Raw genomic sequence first — 18784 nt, 5'->3', positions numbered from 1 at the left:
TTTTTCCTGCAACCCTTTCATACAAGCCACATTTGTGGAGAATTTTTAATATTGTTGTCACATGCACACAATGACCACTCTGTCATAAACTTCTGCAACTGCTTCAGAGTTGCTGTAGGCCTCTTGGTAGCCTCTCTGACCAGTTTCCTCCTGGCTCTTTCATCCAGTTAAGAGTGACGTCCTGATCCAGGGAGGGTCTGTGTTGTACCAAATGCCTTCCATTTCTTAATAATAGACTTCACTGTGCTTTTAGGTATTGATAAAGCCTTTGACATTTTTTTTTTTTTTTTTTGTAGCCATCTCCTGAGTTGTGCCTGTTCACAACTTTATCCTGGAGATCCTAATGACAGTGCACTATCAGGGACTGAAATGCTCCAGGAAAGCTTTTTTCATGCTGAGCTAATCAAAATGACCTCAGCTGATCACAGTTGAAAGTCAAATGGCTTTGTGTGCCATTGAGAAGGTGATTTGCTACACCTGATTGAGCTTACAAGTCCTTTTTAGGAGGCGGTGATTCTGTTTTTTTTTTATTTTATTTTTTTTTTTTTTTTTTTTAGACATGTTGATTGTTATAAGTTGCATTGAGTAAATACAGCTGGATAAAACAAAAATGTGCCCGTCTGCTTTTCAGGCTGCAAAGCAACAAAATGTGATTATTAGCCTTGTATCTATTTAGAGAAGTTTTTTTTTGCAGATGTTGTCTATTCCCACTGTGGATCTGGCACTCCCTAACCGGAATGCATGATTTCAGTAGCAGAGGATTTGCCCATCTTTAAGGACCCAACAGCTGAGTGGTTAGAAATCCATTGTAGAGCTCTATTCTCTTGCTGCTCTTTCTTTCTTTCAGACAGTCCATCATCCAAGCTTATGGTCTAAAGGATTTGGTTCCACCTTTTCCTGTCTAGTGAATCACTCTGAGTGATTCTTTGCCTTTTCAGCATCAACTATCTCTTTCCCAGATTTGCAAGTCTGCTACCTGGTCTTCTGTTACTTTTCCTAATGTAGATGTTGTGGTCTCATCTGATGCCAACTTTGAATGTAAAGTCCTTCAGGGTTTTTTGTTAGATTTGCAGTTACTCTTGAGTTTTATGTTTTTTTCTTCATTTTTTTTGTTTTGTTGGGGTTTCTTTTTAGCTAATAAAATAAAGTGTGGCGCTGGTGGTGATACCTCGTTATAGGTAGTGTTAAACCTGTCACGGGGATAGGGATGTACAATCCTCAAGTGTGTGCAAAAAAGAAGGAAAAGGGGATGGGGGGGGAGTTGGAGTGAGGGAGATATTACCTTCCCCACCCGAACTTCCCCATGGGTGAATTCAACATTAGTGAGGAAATTCGTGCAAAGATATGTCTATATCTGTGTGCTAAATAAGTGGAGATTTAGGAGGTAGGTGTTCCGTATCGTGAAAAATAGGGAACACCTATCAAACTCGTACTTGGAGGTTCAACTCCAGGTTATAATCAAACAAAAAAGGAAGCTTAAGGAAAAATAGAGATAGCAATAGAAATATTATCCTCACTAATGTTGAATTCACCCATGGGGAAGTTCGGGTGGAGAAGGTAATATCTCCCTCACTCCAACTCCCCCCCATCCCCTTTTCCTTCTTTTTTGTACACACTTGAGGATTGTACATCCCTATCCCCGTGACAGGTTTAACACTACCTATAACGAGGTATCACCACCAGCGCCACACTTTATTTTATTTTATTTTTCATATTCACAAGGGTCAAGTGGTTGTGTTGGCTGCTTTATTTTCTTGAGAGTTGGCGCAAATTTTTTTGTATATCCAATTTTCTTTTTAGCTAGTTTGCCGTGTTGGCCACCTCTCAGTTGGATTGTTTTTAATGTCCCGAAGGTTTAAAACTTTCTCAATAGACTAGAAGGAAAATCAGCCAGAAATACAATATTTGTACTTGACGTAGAATCCTTTTTTTGGTGTCCATTGAGAGGCACAGGTTCTACCCCTCTGTGTTCATGATCAAAAAAAGGCATGCTAGTAATTGGAGGAGGTTATCCTGGTTTAGTTGGGGTTTTTTTGGGTTTTTTTTGCCAGTGTCCAGTCTTTTTGTAGGCAAAAGTATAACCCCAAATTTAAAAATTCCTGTGTCCCTCAATGGACTCCAAGAAAAGGTTTCATACAAAAATCCTCCTTTTTCTGTCCTTGTCATATACAAATAGCAACGTTTTTTTTCAGATGTATATTTAACACACTAAAAGGGATCAAATAAAAATCACTCATTGTTGGGGCTTTCATACACTTTAAAGCACAGTCTCTCATTTTAGGGGCTGTATAGGACCCATTAATTAAATGGTCTATGTCCTGCATGGCCTTTTGAAACATTGTAGGGTGTTCTGGCTTTCTGATAAATTATGGCTATAACTTTCATAAACTCCCTCTCTATATATATATATATATATATATATATATATATATATATATATATATATATATATATATATATATATATAGAATAAGTCTGAATACTGCTTGGCTATGACAAAGTTAACTTTCCCACCCAACAAGTGCACAAGGTTCAGTAGCTTCTCCTTCTTGAAGAGTATGAACATCTTTTTCAGGTACAAGGTCTGCCCCAACTCAGACATCATTACAATACAGATAATATTGAGGATATTTCGTAGCACTCTATATTACAGATTGTCATTCATGATCACCAAGCTTTACATCTGGTTTAGTTTCACAGCTCTAAATGGCGCCAAGGATAAAAAGAAGAAGAAAACAACACCTGTCACTGACGTGTCGGAGATGCTGGCCAGGTTTCGGCAGGAGAAGGAAGCAGAAAAAAGGAAATCGATGGCCACTACCATATGCATGGCGCCAAAGGCTTCCTCCATGTCCTCTACAACGCCAGTCCTGCCTCCTCCACCACCGCGAGAGGCTGAGCCAGCCCCAGACCCGCTACTTTCCACCATAGTGACGGAGACTGAGCTCCTCCAAGCAGCCAGTGCCCTTGATGCACTGAGCGATAAAGACTTGGATAACTTGCTTGATCCTTCACCAGAGAAAGGAGCTGGGAGTTCGGTGATTGCACCTTCAGAAGAGTTTAAGAAACCACCGTCTATGCCTGAGGGCCTGCCAACGTCTCTAGAAGTGAAGATTAAAGAGCTGACACTGGTATGCACATTTACCTGAAAGTCTTTTTTTTTTTTTTTATTTGAATTATTTTTTCTTTGATTGTAGTTTATATACAGATCTCTACTCTAAAACGAGCTTATGTCTTATTTGAACTTTAGATTTGAGTAGAGCTTGATAGAGATATTTGTTGAATTAGTAAATTCCGAGCCATTGCTGCTAATCTTGTTTCAGGCTGTGCGAGCGTCAGAGGGCGACAAGAAAACAATATTGTTTACCGGGAAAATGAATAATGCACTTTTGGAGTGAGTATCATGTTCAGTTCTCATGTAAATGGATTTCTTACCTCATCTGTGCTAATGATTGGATGAGTCTGCAAACCACTGATAATATTTTGTCTGCTCTTTGGGGGAATACAGGAAACAAGTGTGCTTCTGTCTATCAGAATTTTATTGAAGTCACCATATCTGCAAGCAATGTTTCAGGGCCACATAGGGTCCCATTCATCAATGCGATGGCTGGTGGAGACCCACTCACAAACGTGACTACTTCAGTAAAGTCTGTAGGAAAAACCCCAGGGTGCTGGAGACAAATACAAGTTCTGTGCCTGTGAAGCGTTACCAACCGTCACATCACTTGTCTGAGGTTTATTCACACTATTTTGTGCAACTGGGTCATGCAGATTACTGGTCTTTCCAGTGAGAACAAAAACAATAAAATGTATACTAGAGTGGTGGACGATTAAAGTGAATTTAAGCCTATTTTTTTTTTTTTTTTTTACTTAATTAACGAACATGTTATACTTATGCCATGGTTTTGCACAGAGCAGCCCCGATCTTCCTCTCCTCGGGTCACCCACCGGTGCTCTTGGCTCACCCCCCACACTGATTGCCCACCATAGCAAACCACTTGCTATAGAGGCACCAGTGCGTGATCACTCCCAAGCTGGCTCTTTGTGTTCATTGACACACAGAGCATGACTTGGTCCTGTCCCTGCTCTCTCCTTACTGGCTGTGATTAATAGTAGCAGGTGATTGCCACTGCTGTCTCTGAGCCTATGAGAAGGGAGATAGCCTCTGATTTAATGCACATCGCTGGATAGAGATCGTGCTCAGGTAAGTAAATGTTAGGGGGGGGACACTGCAATTAGGTTTTCGCCTTTAAAGGATAAGTTCACCTTTTGTAACATGTTACATGTCACACCTATACATGTTACGAATGGACCGGCCCCTGCACCTCCCCGATTTCCTGATCTGACAACTAGCGGGGATCTTACCCCCTCGCTAGCTGTCGCAATAAAAAAAAAAAAAAAAAAGAAACCTGGCTGAGCCAGGCTTTGCCTTTCCTGCTGCGTCACTCATTCGCAGCGTTCTTTGACTGGAAAACTACAAGGTCCGGCAGCCTTTGCGGCTGTTGGCTTGCAGTTTTCAATGTGGAGCGCCGTGTTAATTCATTGAAAACTACAAGCCAACAGTTCATTCTCTCATCCTGTCATATTGTATCTGCTTGCCCGTATGGGACGTACGGGCAAACTGATAAACTGGTAGATCTGCTGGAAACCTGCATGGCACAATGCTTACCAGATGCTGGTGCAATGCTTTACAGGCTCCAACAGGAAAAAATAAATGCACATTTTTTCTACCTGTAAAAAAGTGAACTCCTTTAATGCAGACAAGGCATTTATGGTAAAAAAAAAACCTTCAGGCTTTAAAATCACTTTAAACCCGATGCCAGGTTTCCATTGCTGTCCTGCTCTCCCCCCCCCCCCCCCATCTTCCCAATGCAATGGGAAGCAATACAAAGCTGATGGCTAAATACCCTTCCCTTCTTTTCTGTCTTTTCTTTTATTTGGATATAACAAATGTTCCCTCTTTTGTCTCTGTAGCATATACCTGTTGTCTCGGGACCTCAGCCCTGCTCTTCGCTCTGCGGTCTTTACCCACCTGTCATCCGTCCTCCCCTGCAGTAAAGACACGCTTGTGAAATGGGCCAGCCGCCTCTACCTACACAAACAGGTAACTACCACCATCATTGATAACCCAGTGGCAGAATTGTGTAGAACCAATCACAGCAACCTGAACGTTTTCTTGTGCTCATTTGCATATTTCTCTGTGAGTTTAGTAATCCAGTAATTTGGAATTTGCCTTTTACTATGCGGCTTGTCTAAAACCTGTCTATCCGTATATAAGAATGATTTCTTGGCTGGCTGTAAATTAGGTTTTTGTTCATAAAGTAATATAGGAGTGAACAGCATTTTTTTTTATCTCAGAGCCTCTAATCTTTATTGCTAAAAAATGACAGGTTGTCATTGATCCAGACCTTATAAATAGCAATTTAAGAATGTTTGTTACAATACAGTAATTTTGGATATAATATACATATACGGTGTAAAAAAATAAATGTATATGCAGTATCTCACATTTTTGTAAATATTTTATTATATCTTTTCATGTGACAACACTGAAGAATGACACTTTGCTACAATGTAAAGTAGTGAGTGTACAGCTTGTATAACCGTGTAAATTTGCTGTCCCCTTAAAATAACTACACACACCTGCATGTACACGTTGTTTAAAACTTGGCAGATTGCTCAGGTTATTTGTTTACACAGAAGTTCTATCCCTTTGATCTAAGAAGGAAGTTAGTTACAATGTTTTAAGTTCTAAACTTGGCAGACTGCTGGATGCTTTCTTTTGACAGCTGAGTGAGCTGATAATCTCTCCACTTGTTTATATGAAAGAATCGGCAAACTCAGCAGGACAGATCGTCAGAGGGGGTGAATCGAGATCACAATTTTTTTAACGATTAATTGTGCAGCTCTAATTCACCAAGCATGTCTCCAGACCTAAACCCTATTGAGCATCTGTAGGGCTTCCTCAAAACGGAGGGTGGTGGAGCGCAAGGTCTCTAACATCCACCAGCTCCGTGACGTCGTCATGAAGAAGTAGAAGAGGACTCCAGTGGCAACCTGTGAAGCTCTGGTGAACTCCATGGCCAAGAGGGTTAAGACAGTGCTGGAAAATAATGGTGGCCACACAAAATATTGACACTTTGGGCCCGATTTGGACATTTTCACTTAGGGGTGTACTCGCTTTTGTTGCCAGCGGTTTAGACATTAATGGCTGAGTGTTGAGTATTTTGAGGGGACAGCAAATTTACACTGTTATACAAGCTGTACACTCACTACTTTACATTGTAGCAAAGTGTCATTTCTTCAGTGTTGTCACATGAAAAGATATAATAAAATATTTACAAAAATGTGAGGGGTATACTTACTTTTGTGAGATACCGTGTATCTATATGTGTGTGTGTGTGTGTGTGTGTGTGTGTGTGTGTGTGTGTGTGTGTGTGTGTGTGTGTGTGTGTGTGTGTGTGTGTGTGTGTGTGTGTGTGTATGTGTGTTTGTGTGTGATAGATAGATATATAATATATACACAGCAGTCAGTACAGTAATGGGCCGATTCACAGTATTCTGCACTGCGGTAATGCTTGCACTGTACCATTCATTGAGGCACCAGTTTAAATGACGCAGAAGAAAATTGCTCATGCAGTTTTTTTCATTGCAATGCAAATTGTATATGCCTTAGCGTGCCATTCAAAATGAATGGCAGCACACATACAGATCGCAGTGCAGTAAAATGTATGGTACTGATCTCATGACTACGGAATGGTCATAACAGTCTGATACACTTCTCCAGGCAGAACAAGTCTCTGATTGTAAGTAAATCTAAAGACACTGGGGGGTGTAGAAAGTCCAGGACAATTGGTAAAAATTATAAACTTACTTTTACGGTCTGAGATCTTTTCAGTATTTAACATTTCTCTCCCTTTTTTTTTTTTTTCAGCAGGGGGGTCGGTTGCAAGAGCCGCTACGGAAGCTGAAGGAAGCTGTGTTGCAGGCAATGCCGGAACAGATCAGCAAGTACAACAAAGAGTTTAAAATATACAACGAAGCAAAATATGCCAAGTAAGAAATCAGTACACAGATGTGACAGGTTCTCTTTACAGAAACCCCCAAATTTAGGTTACTAAATCCGAGACCCAATCAAAGCCTATTCTGGCATTATTTCGGGTCTGTGGCCAGCCGGCGGACGTGGGATGGGAGGCCAGGAGAGGCCGAGCGAGCCACGGAAGACGGCTTGGGGATAACAGCCGAGTGGCTTTTTATCCCCAGAAAGCCAACCGCCAACTCTACAGAAAATGTCTGCGGACCGGGTGCACGTGAATTCATCACGTGCACTAACGGGCCAGACATTTAGCGGAGGCAGGCAATAGGTTGCCAACCCCTGGCTTAGAGTTTCAAAATCCAACTGTTGAAATTCAAGAGTGCCCAATGGTTTGTGTTGTCCCTATAGCATTGTTTCGTCAGCAAGTAAAGCTGCAAGTGAAACACTCAGAGCAGTTCTCAGAGTGGCTTAAATGCATAGTGAATTTTCTTTTGAATTTTAAATTAGAATTCCATGTGTTTTAGAACTATAAACATAAGATAAACAATTATAATCCATTACAAGCACAAAACTTGACCACGTGTATTAAATAAAATCGTGGCGCTCCATTACAACATTGTGCAAGAGCGGTACAGAATTTACAAGATACAGATACCTGTTTTCAAGTGTTTACCTACTGGTGAATGTTACAACAGCATACTAAGCACCGCAAGCATTAAGTAAATACTATTGGGATAAAATACAATACAGAAGAGGCAGGAGCTGGGCCACATGAAGATAGTCACGGAGACAAATTTTTTCACATTTTTTGGGGATAACCCCTATGCTAAGTCAATCTTTCTCTTCCCCGGGTGTCATTTAGTGCATCTTTCCATTGCATAAATGATAGAGGTGTAATAGACATTCATTTCTGTGCAGTAAAATTGCAGGCAAGAATAAACAGCCGTACAATGCAACAACTGGGAGGTTGATGTTACTAGGACCTCAGGAATAATGCTTAGAAGCACTATTTTAAAATTGATGACCAGTATTGAAATATTATAGGGCATCTCCATAGCATATGTATTAAGGTACCAGTTTCCCCAGCGCACCTAGGGCATGGGTGCTCAACCTTTTGAAGAGTGAGGGCCACTTAAGTGATCTGGTAACCAGTCGTGGGCCACAATGAAGTATGGGGTTTTACTGCCCCCCAAACCGCAAATCTAACGGAGCCCCTACTGTCCTGTGCCACCTATAAGGCTGCTTTCATACTGATGCACTGTGGTTTACCCACACCGCGGGTGCAGCGCAGTGTACCTGTGGCTTTCCTGCAGGTTCGCTGCACTGAGCCATAGACTTCTATTACATCTGGTGGGTGTGGTGCACTTTCTGAAAGCGCACCAAAACACCTGCATTCAGAGTGCACTTGTTGATCGTGGTCTGGCCTTGCCGACCTGCCATCCCAGAGCCTGGGCATGCACTTCCCTGGTTTGAGGTCACGGGCCTCAGTCCGACCCCAGGAGTGTAATTTTTGTGGAATATGATAAACCCAGTGAATTATAAATGTGTAAGCTTTTGGTAAAGGGATAAAGAAACCTCAGGAACAATTTCCAAGGTTTCAGTCCACTGAGCTTCATCAGTAGGTCCAAGGTCTCCTCTCCACATCCTAGGTGTAACTTTGAGCTGGTCGCCAGAAGAAGCACAGAGTATAAATCTCCTGTCAGACTTTTTTTAGTCAGATTGACAGGGCCGCCATTTTTAGAATTGGGGAAGCATTATATACTAAGGGGGTGCTACAAAATTCTACCTGTAAGGCATGACGAAGTTGCAAGTTGAAAGAATGACTGTGTAGATAGTTTGTGTTGCATTGATAAGGTTTGCAAAGGTATAGGATCATTGTTGTGGTGATTTGCTGAGCAGTCTCTCATTGATCTGCTCTTATATTCTACAGAATGCTGTCAGATGACAAGGATCAGAAGGCCCATTCTGAAGAAGAGGAGGAAGAAGACAAGAGCAGCAAGAAAACTCCTGGGCCTCGAAAGAAGTTTCAGTGGACGGAGGAGATCAGGTAGGGATTTTGACACCAGGTAGAATTGATTGGATGTACAGTGGGGACGGAAAGTATTCAGACCCCCTTAAATTTTTCACTCTTTGTTATATTTCTAAAATCATTTAAGTTCATTTATTTTTCCTCAATGTACACACAGCACCCCATATTGACAGAAAAACACAGAATTGTTGACATTTTTGCAGATTTATTAAAAAAGAAAAACTGAAATATCACATGGTCCTAAGTATTCAGACCCTTTGCTCAGTATTTAGTAGAAGCACCCTTTTGATTTAATACAGCCATGAGTCTTTTTGGGAAAGATGCAACAAGTTTTTCACACCTGGATTTGGAGATCCTCTGCCTTTCCTCCTTGCAGATCCTCTCCAGTTCTGTCAGGTTGGATGGTAAACGTTGGTGGACAGCCATTTTTAGGTCTCTCCAGAGATGCTCAATTGGGTTTAAGTCGGGGCTCTGGCTGGGCCATCCAAGAACAGTCACAGAGTTGTTGTGAAGCCACTCCTTTGTTGTTTTAGCTGTGTGCTTAGGGTCATTGTCTTGTTGGAAGGTTAACCTTCGGCCCAGACTGAGGTCCTGAGCACTCTGGAGAAGGTTTTCGTCCAGGATATTCCTGTACTTGGCCTGTACTGTACTTGGAGCCTTCAACCACCTCCTCTCCTCTGGGAAGGCTTTCCACAAGATTTTATTCTAGTGTGTCTGTGGGAATTTGTGCCCATTCAGCCAAAAAAAAAAAAGCATTTGCGAGGTCAAGTACAGATGTTGGATGATTCCAATTCCAAGTTCCAATTCATCCCAAAGGTATTTAGTAAAGTTGAGGTCAGGGCTGGTGCAAACGCAGGTTCTTCCACACCAGACTGGTCATACTATGTCTTTTATGGACTGTGAGATCATGAAGCCGCAATCTGAACAAGCTGAGGTACAGAACTATAAAGAAATTAAAAGTGTAAGAGTTCAACTTGGGCTCCAAGTTGTGGCGCATACTGTAGGTGTGCAGCTGTTTCACTGCCTCCTGTCTTTTCTCTCTACAGGCAGCTCTTGAGCCAGCTGGTCCGTATTAAGATGGACATGTTTGAACCAGAGGGCAGTGGTGGTTTGCTGAGCCTGGAAGAGTATTTCAAATCTTTCCTGGATACTGAGGTGAAACCCATCTGGCCCCGAGGCTGGATGCAGGCCAGGTATGTGAAGAAAATACAGGGCAAATTTAGTCCTTTAATCATGGCTGCCTCATAGATAATTTAAAGTAAATCTGACACATTTCTGGACATTTGGTTCATAGCATTGTAAATGCATAAGAAAAGGGGAAAAAAATAGGACACGCCAATCTAGTGCATTATCGTAAGCACCATTTATTTTATTTTAAAAAAATGTAAACCAATGCAAAGGGAAGTAGATGGAAAAGGTTTTAATAAATCCAATAGCAACAGTATATTGGACCTCTATGACCTGGGAGATCTTAGCAACATCACACAAACCATTGTAAGAATGCAAATGAGTGTCAAGGGATATACCCTCTTCTTCAGAACTATTTCTCTTGAAACTCGTTAGCATTTATGTAATGGTTTGTGTGGTGATAAGGTCTCCCTGGTTATAGAGGTCCAAGATACTGTTACTGTTGGAATTGCTACAAGCTTGTGTATCTACTTTCCAACACTTATATAAAACTCCTCAAACTGGGCCGCTACCCCTATTGTGTGAAAAAGTTCATCACCAAAAAGTGGTAATAAATAGTAATATTTTGGGGGAGGAGGGGGGAGTCAGTATGTTGCAAACAATGGACAACCCTAAAAAAATAACCAGACCTAAATAACCTAGTTGCACTTTCAGTGTCATTAATTGTTAACGGCACACCAAACACAGAAGCAAATGCACCTTTTGCCACATGAAATAACGGGTGACAAATGCAGTAAAAAAATGTCCCATGAGCTACTTTGCCAGGTGTAGCGCAACCCATTGAAATCAACGGGCTGCCCTATGTGTGTCACTGGAAAAATGAGCCAAAAAACATTCGCTCCCACTATGCTAGGTGTGGATGAGGCCTGAAAGTGAAATTGATGCGTTTTACACAAGAACTATTCACATCTGTGTTTCCAAACGCATGGCAAATGCACAGAAAATATGCGCTTTGCCATGTGTTCCAGAAATGCTGCAAATGTTAAAGGCTCCCCAATTTTCTTGTACAACTTTCCTTTAGATTTACCAAAACCATATAATATGAGGTCAAACCTAAACACTTTCAAATTGTGTACAATCAGGCAGGCCCTTGCACTGCATAATTAAAGGTAAATCTAAAGGAAATTTAACAACAAAAATTGTATAATGTGTATCTAGCTTAAGGCTCCCTACTGGTCCTTTTAATGTGCCAAGTGGTTTCGGTGACTAATGAGGTGATGGGAAAGGGTGAGGCTAATCTTGGGCTTTACAGAGAAATTTTAAGTTTCTGTATAGCTTCAGTTTCCTATATTTCTGGATCTACTGATTATTTTGAAATACATTTTTTACTCTTCAGTTTAATCTATATTATTAGTTTTCAGGAAATGAAATGTACAAGTATGAACCATACAAAACTGACACGGAGGGTTCTAGCACTAGTAAGCCTAGTAGTAGACAATCAATGCAACAGTCCAACCGACTGTCAAACCTAATTCCCTGAGTGATACATACATGCTATCAATAGGCACATATTATTGGCTGTGGAGAATAGGTATAATAATATAAGATTCATACCCTGAAGATATTGTAGGGATCACTATACATGTGTAGATAAATCAATACCGATGTCACACAGGATTCAGTTTGCTCAGAAAAACAAGCAGATGGTGTTCGGGCCATAATGAAAAGGTTATGCATTTTTACATCTCCATTGCCTGAATAGTAAATTTGTCAGCCAAAAATGTGAATCCCTTTTCTTGTATCTTGTGTCATTTCAGGACTCTCTTTAATGAAAGCAGACGTCTGTACCCGCAGCTCAGCTCTATAATGTAAGTTGAACATATACCCTTCATTGGTGTTGACAAGTCCCTGTGATGGTACAAATGCTCTGTGGTCATCAGCTGCTAAAGGCAAACACACTGCACATGTTACTGATTGCTTCTCTTGTGTACACTTCTTTATATGCCTGCATGCAAGGAAATCTTAAAGCAACTGTACAAAAAAGTGGCAACCAATCCATAACTATCCTTTGCACATGGAAGAGCAACGCACATCACAAACAAAGATTTCTCAGCACACTTACCAGCAAAACAGACAGGGTCAGATTGTTTTGCAGGCTAGCTGGTAATTGTGCTAGGACATCTTTGTGAAATCCTAAAGCAGACTTTGCTTGCAAGTTGGCCTGGCCCCCCTCTCACTCTACAAATCACTTACTGTTAGTAAGTGTAAAATGTACCTATAAAGAACAAAGTTAGTTATCCTTATCCTTCCCTGGCTTCTGCATCGCTTAGTGTGATGTTACCTTTCCTTCTGGAAAGATTCCTGTGGATTGCAAAACTGGCAAAATCTTGTATTGTAGAAGACACTCAAGTCCATTGGAAGAGCAACTTCTCATGAGATTGTGACTGCTCTGTCTTCCCCAGGATCTCGCCTGAAGGTGTGTGACATTATCCTCGACCAGGTGCCACAGGGGAAGACTGGTGTGAATTAGTAAACCTAATGCCGCGTACACACGCTTGGACATTCCGACAACAATTTCCTGGATTTTTTTTCCGACGGATGTTGGCTCAAACTTGTTTTGCCTACACACAGTCACACAAATGTTGTCAGAAATTCCGAACGTCAAGAACACGGTGACGTACAAGACGTTCGAGCCGAGAAAAATGAAGTTCAATAGCCAGTGCGGCTCTTCTGCTTGATTCTGAGCATGCGTGGAATTTTGTGCATCGGAATTGTGTAGACACGATCGGAATTTCCATCAACAAGCCGGGCTTCTGCAAATGTTCGAAGAAGCCTACACACGGTCAAAATTTCTGACAACGAGCTCCCATGGAACATTTGTTGTCGGAAATTCCGTGTGTACACGGCATTACTCTTTTCTTTACAGGTGCATTTTATGCTTACTAATTGTAGGTGATTTGTAAAGCAGGAGGGGCCCAGGCAGTGCAAGTGGACCTTGCAATTTCCTGCAAGATCTTCTTTAAAGCCTAACTCCAGGTTTACGATGGATTTAAATAGTTCTTTGGACCAAACTGGACCATACAAACGGTTTCTTTTACGAAAAGATACGCCCGCTGGGAGCGCTGTATAAACTGTATGTAGTGCCAGTTTTATACAATATACAGTACCGTGTTCCATCAGTGAGATGGGGACTTCCCTTTCCTTTTCAGGAACAAAACAGAATTGACTGAGCTTTGCTCAGTCATTTATAGAAGGCCTTGTATTTTGTAAATGACTAAAAGGCTTCCTTGGCTCAGGTGGAGATTACGATGTCATTGGTCTGACTCTCCACCTCAGCCAATCAGAGGAAGACTTGCATTAATTCATAAAATAAAAGGATTCCTATGAATGGCTGAGCAGCACTGAGTCAGACTCGATTTTGCTTCAGGAACAGGATAGGAAGTCCCTGTCCCACTGCTGGAACATAACACTGTATACTTTATGGAGCTGTTGCTACATACAGTTTACACAGTGCTCCGAGTGACCACATCTGTTAGTAAAGGAAGTAGTCTATTTGGATCAGCTTGGTCCAAACCGACTATTGAAAGTCATAGTAAACCTGAAGTTTGCCTTTTATAGGAGCAGTACTTCTGTGGATCACAGGAGTGCAGTTAGTTCTGAAGCCCACTGTAAGCTAATGTCACAGAGCCGGTCCAGGCTGGGGAAAGATCGTGACCATATGGTCGGGATTCACTCAGAAGCCTAGAGCGGCACCTGGCTCAGCCTCTCAGCGACACGCTGAGAGGCTGAGTCAGACGATCCCACCTCCTCCACAGCCCAGTCCAGTGAGCGTGGGGAGGTTGGGGTCAGAGCAGACAGCGGTGACTGACAGTCATCAGCTCTCTGTTCACGGAGCATTGAGAACTGAGCTATCGGCGATCTTTGATCACTCAGTTCTCAGTCTTAGAGCTGGCAGGGGACAGATGCAGTATCTGACCAATGCTGCATCCACCTAGTGTAAGTATCTTGTCTAAATAAGAAAAAAAAAAACATAGAAGCCTTCTTGCTGCCTTTTGTAGAGGGGGGCGTGCTAGGTTTCATATTGTGGAAGCACCTCATTGTTTTGTTATCTGCTTATACCACCAAGTGATCATTCTCACTAATTGCGATGTCCTTCATATAACGTTATAAGTTCAGTTATTGACTTGTGCTCATAACCTGCATTCTAGTTTAACTTTTTTGAGAACAAGGGAGTGTCAGCCACACTCAACTTAGCTCTTCTTACAGTGTTTAATACTCAATGAATTGACTGCATACAGCAAATTATCCATCCAAAGCCAACCAGCGTTTCACCACTCCTGGCTTTCTCAGAAGGATAGGCCTTGACTTTCCCTATCCTTGTGAGCAAGCCAGGAGTGGGGGAAACGCGTAAAGGAAGGCTGGTTTTTGGGTGTATATATCGCTGTATGCAGTCAAATTAATTGATTATTAAAAAAATACTGTAAGAAGAGCTAAGTGGAGTGTGGTTGACATTCTTTCATGTTCTCAAAGGAGAGTGGAGACTTGTACATGTATAAGAGGCCAATTTTGAGCAGAACTATGGGTCTGTGTGTGTGTGTCTCTACTTTAACTCTTGTCACTCTTCCTTCTTCTTTTTTTTTTTTTTTTTTTTTTTTTTAACAGGGCAAAAAACAAACCTACAGCTCCCTCCAAAGTAAAAGTAAAGGTAATGTCAAATATTAGCACTCTGCGTTCTTCTTTTTAGATAAACCATACCAATTCTTTGTCATGTATTTTAACCACTTAAGGACCAGCCTTGTTTTGGATTTTAGGTGTTTACATGTTTAAAACAGGTTTTTTTTGCTAGAAAATTACTTAGAACCCCCAAACATTATATATTGTTTTTTTTCTAACACCCTAGAGAATAAAATGGCAGTCGTTGCAATACTTTTTTTTGCACCGTATTTGCGCAGCGGTCTTATAAGCGCACTTTTTTTGGAAAAAATTCACTTTTTTGAATAAAAAAAAAAATAAGACAACAGTAAAGTTAGCCCAATATTTTTTTTTTATATTGTGAAATATAATGTTACGCCAAGTAAATTGATACCCAACATGTCACTCTTCAAAATTGCGCCCGCTCGTGGAATGGCGTCAAACTTTTACCCTCAAAAATCTCCATAGGCGACGTTTAAAAAATTCTACAGGTTGCATGTTTTGCGTTACAGAGGTCTAGAGCTAGAATTATTGCTCTCGCTCTACCAGTCACGGCGATACCTCACATGTGTGGTTTGACCACCGTTTTCATATGCGGGCGCTACTCGCGTATGCTTCTGTGCGCGAGCTCATCGGGACGGGGACGGGGGGGGGGGTTAAAAAAAAATTGTATTATTTATTTTACATTATTTTATTTATTTTTACACGGTTTAAAAAAAAAAAAAAAATTGTGTCACTTTTATTCCTATTACAAGGGATGTAAACATCCCTTGTAATAGAAAAAAGCATGACAGGACCTCTTATAAATGAGATCTGGGGTCAAAAAGACCTCAGATCTCATATTTACACTAAAATGCAATTTAAAAAGAAAAAAGTAATTTAAAAAAAATGACATTGAAAAAAATAATGCCTTTTAAGAGGCGTGGGCGGAAGTGACGTTTTGACGTCGGTTCCGCCCAGCAGTGTCATGGAGACGAGTGGGCGCCATCTTAGCCTCACTCGTCTCCAGGCACAGCACGAAGTAGGACGCGATCGCCTCTGCCACTACCAACGGCTCCGGTAAGCAGCGGAGGGCACTGGATAGCGGCGGGAGGGGGGGGCCCTCTCCTGCCACCGATTAAAAGTGATCTCGTGGCGAATCCGCCGCAGGGACCACTTTTATCAGAAATCTGGCCGCCACGCAAAAATGGGGATACCGGGGTTATGGCAGCTGCTGCTGCCATAACAACGATAAACACCGTCAAAGTTTGGACGTACATCGTCGTGCGGCGGGCTGGAAGTGGTTAAAGCAGATTGCCTGCATTTCACCCCTATCCAGCCCCCCAGTATTTTTTATTTAAAAGAAAACCCTATAGATTATTTTTCCTGCAGTCTTCTAGCTGGTCCAGTGATGTGAAAGCAGCAGCTTTTCTTCCTCCAGCAGCAATGGGGTGGGCATTGTTCCAGGACAGAGGATATGTATAGACAGGTTAAGCTCACAGAAAATGGGGAAAATGACAGTGTAGTTCTGCCCTGAAGAGGACTGTTGGTGCACAACTGCAGAGGAAGTCAGGGACAGCGCTGGAGTGTTGAAACACGAAGTAGAACTTGGAGAGGTTTATTGCTGTCTGTGTCGCCACTAGGAAGATTCACTCTATTTGTCTGGGTGACCACTATCACCTGGACTTAAAGTGAGGCACAATGCAAAATCTTCACTTGTCACCAGAACACAAATAAAGGGAAACCCATGGGGGTACTTGTGCCAGTGACAACTGTCTAAGAGGAAATTTACCTTATTTTGGTAAGATTACCTGTCAATTCATGTTTTGTATATAGGACCGGAAGTGATGGGAAATCTCTCTAATGGGACACTGATGGCAACAAAGACCCGACCGTGTGGTTTTTTGTTTTTTTTTGTTTTGTTTTTTTTGTTACCATTCTCTGCTTTATCCAAAGTAGCAATAAATATTGGGCTTTAGATATACAGTAGCTAAAAAATGATAGTGTAGCATTGTTTCCCTTTAACGTTTGAGTGTATGTGTATATATTTTGATTTCCCCTTTTTAACACTCCTAATTCTGTGGTAGGAATCTTCAAATAAGGTAGAAAAGTCCATACCTCCTTCCCCTGTGGAGGTCCAGGGAGCAGCCGTCTCCTCAACACTTCCTGCTAAGAACAGTCCAGTTCCGGCACCTACATCATCCTTTTCTACTAGTGGGTCTCCAGTCCCTACCTACAATCAGGACAACTCTCTAGATGGAGATCTCATCCGCAACCCTCCATCTCTAGATGCCGTATCGGAACATTTGAATGCCCTGTCCAGCCGAACATCAACCTTCGATTTTCCTGTTCCAAAATTGTCTGGGCTTGAGAAACCCACAGAGGAGAAAAAGAGGAGCTCTCCAGTAGTATCTGTAGCAAACGCCTCCCATTCTTCATCACGGCCATCAACATTTACTGACAAACCAGCACTGGTTCCAGAGAAGAAGCAACTGTCACAGGTCCTCAGTTCAAAGATGATATCTGAAGTCCAGCAAAAGCCACAGCAGCAAGCACATGGGCAGGTGAAGATCACCCAGGTCACCAACCCATCTCTACAGCCCTCAGTGAAGCTTTACCACATGAACAGCCAGCACATTAAGGGGAGCTTCACACCCCCGAACCAGAATAGTGGTCAGAGAGTCACTGCTCCATCACCTCCACAGAGGCCTCCCACCCCACAAACCAAATCTCCCAAACCCCAGGCTTTCACTTCTCCACCATCTAACATGGTTAACCATCACAAACCTGTAATATCACCAAACTTGTTGGGAAAGCACCCTGGCAGCACCAGCACCGTGGTACCCTCATCCTACAGGCCAGCCGTTCCAAGGCTTCCGGTTCCTTCACCTGGTAACTCGGGGAACACAATTGGCCTGAACAACACAGTCTCTGTCAACCAGTCTCCACCATCTGTTCTGCGTGGTCCAACCGCTGTTCCTGCCAAGAAACCCACTCACCCATCTCAAAAGTTGACCTTGATGGCATTGCAAGACTCTGGAAAAGGAACGCAAGGAGTGGCCAAATTGCTGACCTCATCCATGATTGGAGGAATTGGAGGAAACACAGGCACACCTTCCAGTCTAAGTGTAAGATGAATATGCTATTTATATGACCCACTACAAATTAAACCAAGCCTATGCTTTGTCCATGGCAAGGCAGCAGGATCTCCATAATGCCCTCCTTCACTGCAGAACATACTCCCTTTTCTTTTGCACCCTTCTATTCCATATAGCTGCCAGGAGCAGATAAAATACCAGTTCCTTTGTGGTATGGAGAAGGTGACTCCTTCCCAAGGTGGAGAGACAATCTGCCTTTTGTAAGCTCTAACAAGAGCTCACATATGAATTACCTTTTTCACTCCCCTTGGCTGATTGAAGGGGCAAAGGAGCAAAATCAGGGCAACTAAAAGCTGCTGGGGAGGGGGACATGAAACTTAAGCCTGTTGCTTTGCCCTGCATGGAAAAGGCACAGGTTCACTTTAAAGCTGAACTCAGATAATGTGCTAATGTAGCAATAAGCTTACAATCTTCCTCGTTTCCTCTTCAGTCTGTCCCATTGAGGTCTAGTTCTTCTCCAGAAGTTGCCTTAGCAGGCTCCTGGTATTGTAACTTCCTGTTAAGGTGACTAGTCATCCCAGCAGCTCTCTGTGCAATCAGTGGCTGGTTGCATCAGTGCCCCTTGCAGTCAGTAAGTGCTGATGTCAGCGCCGATCTGAAGTATTAAAAGCCTGTGTCTGTATAGTGGCAGACCTGCAAATGAAAATGTCGGAGACAAGACAAGAAATACCAGTAGATGGGAGATTTCAAGGAGAGATTTTACAATCTATATCTGGAATGTGCTCAGAATATCTAGATCTGCTCTCATGTGTTTACCTATAT

General features: G+C 42.1%; 1 protein-coding gene across 3 annotated transcripts in view; it reads left to right on the top strand.

Moving 5' to 3' along the window:
- UBN1 (ubinuclein 1) overlaps window positions 1-18784 on the top strand; it is a 55259-nt gene that overhangs the window by 23260 nt on the left and 13215 nt on the right. For all 3 annotated transcript variants that reach the window (XM_073636359.1, XM_073636358.1, XM_073636360.1), the window contains 9 exons: window positions 2693-3131; window positions 3324-3394; window positions 4975-5104; window positions 6935-7056; window positions 8967-9083; window positions 10112-10258; window positions 12011-12061; window positions 14856-14898; window positions 16952-17992. In XM_073636359.1, coding sequence (XP_073492460.1) covers window positions 2693-3131; window positions 3324-3394; window positions 4975-5104; window positions 6935-7056; window positions 8967-9083; window positions 10112-10258; window positions 12011-12061; window positions 14856-14898; window positions 16952-17992 — 2161 coding nt within the window. The remainder of the gene's footprint in view (window positions 1-2692; window positions 3132-3323; window positions 3395-4974; window positions 5105-6934; window positions 7057-8966; window positions 9084-10111; window positions 10259-12010; window positions 12062-14855; window positions 14899-16951; window positions 17993-18784) is intronic.

The sequence above is a fragment of the Aquarana catesbeiana genome, linkage group LG06, assembly GCF_042186555.1.
Source record: "Aquarana catesbeiana isolate 2022-GZ linkage group LG06, ASM4218655v1, whole genome shotgun sequence".
NCBI lineage: Eukaryota > Metazoa > Chordata > Amphibia > Anura > Ranidae > Aquarana > Aquarana catesbeiana.
The sequence above is the reverse complement of the archived record's forward strand: the minus strand, read 5'-3'. Positions and strand labels throughout refer to the sequence as shown.